The sequence below is a fragment of the Vipera ursinii genome (assembly GCF_947247035.1).
Source record: "Vipera ursinii genome assembly, chromosome: 3".
Classification (NCBI taxonomy): Eukaryota; Metazoa; Chordata; class Lepidosauria; order Squamata; family Viperidae; genus Vipera; species Vipera ursinii.
In genome coordinates this window covers 143,981,045-143,989,875 of record NC_139516.1, presented here as the reverse complement: position 1 = coordinate 143,989,875, position 8,831 = coordinate 143,981,045, and the positions used below count along the sequence as shown (strand labels likewise).

The 8,831-nt window shown below is 40.5% G+C and overlaps 1 protein-coding gene across 1 annotated transcript in view; it reads right to left on the bottom strand.

Moving 5' to 3' along the window:
- Positions 1-388: 388 nt before the first annotated feature.
- LY86 (lymphocyte antigen 86) overlaps positions 389-8,831 on the bottom strand; it is a 28,761-nt gene continuing 20,318 nt past the window's right edge. Inside the window, exons 3-5 of the mRNA XM_083359952.1 lie at positions 7,408-7,536; positions 3,767-3,819; positions 389-1,101 (exon numbers count right to left, since the gene is read on the bottom strand). Of these exons, the coding sequence (XP_083216078.1) occupies positions 1,018-1,101; positions 3,767-3,819; positions 7,408-7,536 (266 nt within the window). The 3' untranslated portion in view covers positions 389-1,017. The remainder of the gene's footprint in view (positions 1,102-3,766; positions 3,820-7,407; positions 7,537-8,831) is intronic.

Here is an 8,831-nt window from a genome sequence, read left to right as displayed (position 1 = left end):
AAAATAAAATGAAATGTACTGTGATAAATCATTTTGAATATATCAGGTTCATTCAACTTTTTTTAAAAAAAGCAACTGAACTCAAATCAGCCACTAGACTTCCTTTTCCATTATTTCAGCATGTTATAATCATGGGTAGAGTGAAATAAGTTCTCCTTGAACTTCTAAAGCTTAGGATGATTTTAATTGACTAGGCTAGTGCTTTACCAAAGCTAGGTAAATTACAGCTAGTCCTTAACTCACATATGTAATTGGGTCCAGAATTACAGTAGTAAACCATGCTGGTTGTTAAGGACTTCACTGTGACTGGGCCCAATTTTACAATCTTTTTTGTGACAACAGTCGCTTAGCAAAACCACTTTAGCCTTTGGGCGTTTTTTTGCCAGAAGCCTGAAGTAAATGCTGGTTTCTGGCAAAAAACCACCATAAATAGCAGTTTATGTAAACAGCCATAAAGGCAGACTGGCTGCCAAGTGCCCAGAATACAATCGTGTGACTTGGGGAGAAGGGTGGAATGAAACTGGGTTGTAAGTACCTTTTTTTTGAGTTAGGGGTCTGTCATAATTTTGAATGGTTGCTAAGCAGCTGGTTGTAAGTCAAGAGCTACCCTGTAGAAGTGAGGGGTTTGGGGGGTAACAACATACAAGCCCATTACCCATCACAAGAGGGATATTTAAACTGACTTAAAGAATGGCATGTGTACTAAAATTTATTCAAAAGTCTCCCAAAGTATTCCTATTAAGACAAAAATGGATGACATTGCAAATGGTAATCTGTTGAAATAACATGAAGTTCATTTGATGATACGGCTTTTATGGTATGGTAGTCCTCGAGTTATGTCCATTCCTTCAGTGACCGTTCGAAGTTACGATGATGCTGAAGGAAAGGACTTAACAGCTGGTCCTCAAAGTTCAGTAAGATTTTTTTTTTAATAAGTGGTCTTATGTAATGAATGAAACAGTTTGGGAAGCACTGGTCTAGGCAATGCCAGCTTGAAAAGCAACAAACAGCAACTTCTCACTGATTACTGATGTAAAAATCAGCACAAATAATTGTGTGATGGTCTTCGTTGAAGAGCTGAGCTGTTAAATTAAATTCTCCCTGTAAGAAAAAGAAAAGAAGGAATATGTTCTGAAGGAATTAATTAATTAATTCATGGAGACTACCACTTCTCTTCCAGAATGTTACTGTGGCTGTTGCTTTGAGTTAGTCAGAACAATTTAATAGGTGGCAATTGTCAAAAGGAATCCTGCAGCTGAGGCTGGCATTGAAATAAACTGGGAAGTAAGACTTTCAAATGCCTTGTGAAAGACCAATAAGATGAGATCGTTTTAACTGGGCAAAAATGCTCTCTTCCTCATGCTGCTACAGCATAATCCCTTGAAGGCTCCAAGCAATACATTCACAGGCAAAAGGAAGACCAGGTTATTTGCTTTAGCAAAGGGATCTGAGGATCCTGTGGTCTGAAGATTCATTATTTGTATCTGCTAGTTTTCTGCACTTTATAAACCTCAACATACCAGGATAATGTGGGGGCTGTTGGGGTAATTAATTACAACTAGCAGGATGACACATGCACTTCCTGCATTTTTCCTCTCTCTCCTTTCTTGTATCATACTTTCCTAAATAAAGTTGATCATTTTATATGTTTAATTTCAAACAAGCATCAGTCTGCATAAGTTTTATTACAAACATAATTCTTCTGGTTTTATTTTTCATTGCCTGTATTTCAAAATTAACTCCCATCACTTATTAGGGCATGACAGAACAGGAAGTCCTCTAAATGCTGCTGGACTAAACTTCCCAGCATCCCTTATTACTTGGCATGCTAGTTGTCACTGCTAGGACTTGTTCTCCATAACACAAGTTCTCCACAATTGCATTAGAGCAGGGGTGTCAAACTCAATTTCATTGAGGGCCGCATCAGCATTGCGGTTGCCCTCAGGGGGCCGGGTCGGTATGGCCAGGGTGGGCGTGGCCTACTGGGTGGGCGTGGCTAGAGTGTGTATGGCCTACTGGGTGGGCATGGCCAGCTCTACATCGTTCGCATCAAGGGTGCCTATGGGGGCCTGGGCAGGAGTGGGACAGATCTGAGGGTCTCTGGCAGAAGGAGGGTCTCTGGGCCAGGGCCAAGGCAGTGGGGGCTGTTCCCTCACTGTTTCCAGGATGGCTTCATGGGCCGCATGAAACCACTTCACGGGCCGGATCTGGCTTTGTGTTTGACATGTCTGCATTATAGAGTTAAAACAGAATCAGAATAGAGTAGAGCTGAAAGATGTCTCGGAGGTCTTCTAGTCCAGCCCCCTGCTCAAGCAAAAGATCCTATACCATTTCAGACAAGTGACTGTCTAGTCTGTTTTTAAAAACCTCCCAGAACGAAGCACCCACAACTTCTGAAGACAAAAGCTGTTCCACTGGTTAATTGTTTTCACTGTTAGGAAATTTCTCCTTAATTTCAGGTTGCTTCTCTCCTTGATTAGTTTCCATTGATTGTTTCTTGTCCTGCCCTCTGGTGCTTTGGAAAATAAATTGACCCCCTTCTCTTTGTGGCAGCCTCTTAAATACTGGAATACTGCTATCATGTCCCCCCCTAGTCCTTCTTTTCTCTAGACTAGCCAAACCCAAACCCTGCAATCGTTCTTCATATGTTTTAGTCTCCAGGCCTTTAATCATCCCAGTTGATTTGAATTTTTCCAAAGTCTCAACATCTCTTTTGTAATGTGGATACAGTATTCCAGGTGTGAATAATAATAATAATAATAATAATAATAATAATAATAATAATAATAATAATAAATAATAATGAAAAATCATTTGCTCGTACGCTTTTAGTGATTTCCTAGGAAGAGGTCAAGGGACGCGGTGGCTCAGTGGGTTAGGACGCAGAGCTTGTCGATCAGAAGGTTGGCAGTTTGGCTGGTCGAATCCCGAGTACCGCGTAGCAGAGTGAGCGCCTGTTACTCGTCCCAGCTTCTGCCAACCTAGCAGTTCGAAAGCACGTAAAAATGCAAGTAGAAAAATAGGGACCACTATGGTGGGAAGGTAACAGCGTTCCGTGTGCCTTTGGCGTCTAGTCATGCCGGCCACATGACCACGGAGACGTCCTCAGACAAGCGCTAGCTCTTCGGCTTTGAAATGGAGATGAGCACCAGTCCCTAGAGTCGGAAATGACTAGCATGCATGTGGAGGGGAACCTTTACCTTTACCTTTAGGAAGAGGTCTGCTGATCAAACAAAATTTTCTTTAGTCTGGCTTCTGTTCTTATTATGGCCATATAAAATTACAACCAATCTTCCTTTTTTCAAGTCAAAAATTCTACTTGTCATTGAGTGCTGCACATGGAGCTACACTTCACAATTTGCCTGGATATGATCTACATTTGATTTGATTTACATTGAAACTTAATGAGAGCTTAAAATTGTTAATGATTCTCCTCTGCTGTTTTTATTATCTTTGTCTGTCACATTAGAAATTATAATGTACTGTAGCAACAGTTATCTCTAGTGTACTCAAATAACCCTGGGAGTCAGGCTGTATACCTCTATACTGCGCAGTTGTCAAGCAGTAATATCAATTGGTCCCAGGTTGTCATATGAGAATACATGATCCTTAAACACGACATTTTACTAGATAATGTTGCGACAACCACATTCCTCTTTAACATTTCTTACTTCTCCAGTAAATTCCTTTACAAAAATAGTATTACTGCATCTATTAGACATTTGACAAAGGACATTTTTCCTTCACAAAATTTAGAAAAACTTACTTGTGGGATGTTCTCCACGTTCAGGGAGACAGGCCCTGAGTAATAAATATATTCTGCAAAACAAACATTTCCAGTGATGAGCAAGAAAACTGGTTGAGACAGAAACTATTTTATACAATGAATGCCACGAATAACCTCTATGATTAAAATACACGACATGCATACGCAGAGAAACACCATCATTCTATTGGATGGAAACCAAGAATCAGATCCCTGCTCAATAATTAACTTAGATGCAACATAACTATTCTAATATAGACTTGGCACACCATCTTCAGGTCTCTGCAATAATGAGCTGCTGAATTTTGTAACAATACTACACCTGACTCTTTGTGTATGGTTTAAAGGTTAATAATATTATTTGTTAGCAAATAATGTTTCTATTTACAGTGGTTTGTTTGTTTTTCAAAATTGTAGCCAGTAGCCCACCTCTAACAGACAACATTGCAATAAGTCAGGACCGAAATCACTGAGAACATGTATTCTTTGCATTTATTTCTTTATTATGTAGACCACCCAATCACAATAAATCTTTCCAATCCTTCCAATCCAATGTGCTAGATCATAACTTAAAACATGAATCACAACTGAAGTCAACAAAGTCTTAACGAAACAAAAAAGCTGCTTAATTCCACCACCATTGCCCGAGTGTCCATTTCAAGAGAAAACTTTTTGTCTCTTAACAGTGTGAGGCCAAAACAACTTTGGGGAGCTATTCTACAATGTCTGGATTACCATTGAGGTAATCTTCTGATCGACAAGCTCAGCGTCCTAACCCACTGAGCCACCGCATCCCTAATCACATGGTAGAAGGGCAAATATCTCTGTTGTAAGACTTTCCAGTCCAAACAAACTATAACGGATGCACCAGTTGAAGCTGGGAAATGATGCTATGGCTTCTACCTGCTGCCCGAGGAGACCCATAAGTCCAGGAGATGAATCAAGCCATAAACCTGCTCTTTCAGGAGGACTGTGACCCTTTCCAGAAGACAGCCTAAATACAAACAGTAATCCCCTTTTGCTGGAATTTAGTCTAAGCTTGTTTTGTCCCACTCAATTGCTCACAGTTTGTAGACTCCAAGTAATCACCTCTGCTATGGCTCATGGGTGATAATATATAACTGGGTATCTTCCATATATTGGTGATATTTTTCCCCCCTTTCCCTTCAATCGTGTCAGATTCTTAGCGACTACCTGGACAAGTTCTTGCAGTTTTCTTGGCCTAGGGCTGAGAGAGGCAGACTGGCCAGATGGTTTTGTGCCCAAAGTGGGACTAGAACTCACAATCTCTGGATTTTGAAGGAGTGGAGTGACCAGGTATTGGACTGCCCCACCTCCAGGACTGTCAGTTAGAACTACCCACTCAGAAAGGAGTAGAATAGCCATTTGAGAGTGCGCCTAACCCCAATCCATATAAATGGTTTAAAGGTTACCATGGTGAATGCTACTAAGCTCTACCTAGGCACACTTGTTCTATAAAAGATCCCAACTCAGGATATTCAGCAATTTCCTCTCTCTCTCTCTCTCTCTCTCTCTCTCTCTCTCTCTCTCTCTCTCTCTCTCTCTCTCTCTCTCTCTCTCTCTCTCTCTCTCATCACATCTAGCCATTCCAACAGGTCCTAAAAGCAAAAGTCAGGTTGCACCTAACCTAGGGGTAGTGAACCTTGGCTCTTTTATGACTTGTGGACTTCAATACCCAGAATTCCTGAACCAGCCATGCTGACTCAGGAATTCTGGGATTTGAAATCTACAAGTCATAAAAGAGCCAAGGTTCCCTACCCCTGATTCCTAACCCATCCATAAAGGAATATATCTGATGGGACCAGGAGGAGAGCCTTTTCTGTATGGCAATCCCCTTCTGGAACATTCCTTCTTCAGGATGGTGCTGACATGACTGGCCTTTCAGAAGAACCTGGAGACGTAACTCTGCCATCTGACCTGGGCATCTGGTAGCAATGGCATGATGCCTGCAAAGGGGTTGCATTGTTAGTGAGTTTATTGAGTGTTCCCGTTGATAATATTTTTTTATGGTTTTAATAGTTACAGTATTTCTGTTTTTACTGTTTTTGCACTTATGTGGTTTGCTGTTTTTTAAAAAAACTTTATAAGCTATTTAGGGTCACGTATCTGAGATGGATGGCTATTTAAGTTGAACAAACAAGTAAGCAATAATAAAAGAACTTGGTTTTCTACTTGTCTGCAGAAGGAACTGTTTGTGTGGCTTCTGCAATAGATTTACCCTTCTTTCTCTTGAATTTTCCACAGGTATTAATTAAGTACTTCCTCAGAATCAGGTAGATGTCAGGGAGATTTGTGAGCATGTGAGAATTTAAGTTTGTCATCAGTCTCATCTCCATAATTTGCATGATTGCATGCTTAGGTGGCATTTGGTTATTACTGTCTGATATCTTTGAGCTACATAAAAATTGCTCCAGCAAATCCTCAGAGCACACATCTTAATGGATGGATTGTGGCATCAGCATGAAACTCACAGCTCTGTATTTATGATTATAATTCTGATTAGGATGTCAACATGGAAGACTTAAGATACCTTTGAATCTCTTTGATTAGCTTATTGTACTATGACTGATTGAAACTTAACATTAAGAAAACCAAGATCATGGCATCCGGCCCTCTCAATTCCTGGCAAATAGATGGGGAAGAAATAGAGGTAGTGACAGATTTTATTTTCCTGGGCTCCAAGATCACTGCAGATGGGGACTGCAGCCAAGAAATTAAAAGATGCTTGCTCCTGGGGAGGAAAGCCATGGCAAATCTAGACAGCACACTAAAAAGCAGAGACATCACCCTGTCAACAAAAGTGCGTATAGTCAAGGCTATGGTCTTTCCAGTTGCAATGTATGGCAGTGAAAGTTGGACCATAAGAAAGGCTGAGCGCCAAAGAATTGAGGCCTTTGAACTATGGTGTTGGAGAAGACTCCTGCGAATCCCTTGGACTGCAAGGTGATCAAACCGGTCAGTCCTAGAGGAAATCAACCCTGACTGCTCTTTAGAAGGCCAGATCCTGAAGCTAAAACTCAAATACTTTGGCCACCTAATGAGAAGGAAGGACTTACTGGAGAAGAGCCTAATGCTGGGAAAGATTGAGGGCAATAGAAGAAGGGGACGACAGAGAATGAGGTGGCTGGATGGAGTCACTGAAGCAGTAGGCGTGAGCTTAAATGGACTCCAGAAGATGGTAGAGGATAGGAAGGCCTGGAGGATCATTGTCCATCGGGTCGCGATGGGTCGGACACGACTTCGCAGCTAACAACAACAACAACAACTATGACTGATGCTCATTTCACATTTGCTTCACTATCTATGTATTCATATGTGCAAAACAGAGCAGAACAGGTGGTATTAATCAGCTGTTTTACCAAGAAAGAGACCTCTAATTCCTAACCAAAATTCCTAAATCTGTTTATAAAGCCTTTTGGGGGTTTTGGCTATTTTTTTTTAATCAGAGATAAGCATCTGAGTTCCCCACTCCTACTTTTTTTCATTTGATTTGGGGCAACAAATCAAGTAGGAGATAAGAAGTAGCACACATCCTGCAGAAAAGAGAACAGCACTTTTCCAACTTTGGCTGATCTGGAAAAAGCTCAGCAGGGTCAGTGCTGTTGTATGAAAAAAAATACCTCCTTTCTTCTTTCCACAGTATTGAAACTGGGGCCGATTTCGTTCACAAAGTTGTTTGCTGTAAAGTGGTACAATATGTCCATTAAGTGTAGCACTGAGATCCACAGTGAGTTCATTGATGGCGTGCCCTGTAGAATAGATGTAGTATGAATCTTATTAGGAAGTACACAAGAACAAGGCCTTGCCACTGTGCTACTTTAGTTTTCATAAAGGGAGAGAGAGAGAGAGAGAGTGATAATTCACACGTGTGTAAAATGTGGTTTATACAATATGTCTCACCTATTGTAAATCCCCAAATTTAAAGTAAGTGGACATTCCAACTTACACTCAATTACTCGAGACAAATATCTACATTGGATGTAGAGGGAGTTTGGCTTTGATTTAACAAACACAAAATCCATCCTTAGTAAGTTTCATGCTTGGGACAAAATTATAGTGTGGTTCAGACTGGCTTATACTAAATACTAACTACTTATACTAAATACTAACCTATTTAATTCTTGCAAGGCCAAAGTTGAACAAAACTGAAATCTGGCAAGTCAAGATAGGAGGCATGGCTAGATCTAAAAAAAATCAGTTTCCCTGTAGATGGCCTTAATCCAGTGGTGGGATTTAGCCACTTTGCACCACTTCAGCAGAATCGGTAGTTATTTTTTTGTTGCTCAGGCCCAGAATGGAATTCCGGAAGTGGCATCCACACAGAGAACCAGTTGTTCACATATTTGAATCCCACCACTGCCTTTAGAGGCAGTCACACTACCAGGAAGACTAGTAACCATTGATCCCTATGACTTCTATGAATTGGCATAATCTTTTCTTGAAGCCAGTCATGCCTGTAGCCCATATCACATTCAGTATAGCAAATTCCAGTTTAATTATACATTGTGTAAAAAAATATCTGTTTATCCAAATCCTAGTCACCTTTCAAAACCTGGTTTAAGTGAACAAATTAGTAAAAATAGACTTTAATATATTTTTTTAATCCCATTTATATCCCGCCCTTCTCTGAAGACTCAGGGCGGCTTACAATCTAAGCACAAATCAATGTGCTTAGCAATAGCCTTCATTCTATGGATATGCCTGCTTATTAGGGCTTTCGGGGGGCCCCCAAGCGGCATTATTACAAAGTCAGCTTATTGCCCCCAACAATCTGGGTCCTCATTTTACCTACCTTGGAAGGCTGAGTCAACCTTGAGCCTGGTGGGATGCGAACCTGCACTAATTGCAGGCAGCTGGTGTTACTTAAGGAGGCATTAGCCCACTGCTCCACCAAGGCTCTTTTTTAGATTAATTTTAGATTAATTAATCTAAAATTAGATTAATTTTAGATTAATTAATCTTATAATTTTAGATTATAAGAGACTGAATTGGTTGCAAACAATGTTAGGGGCAATGTGCTCTTTCTGTCCAACTGTACCTCTGA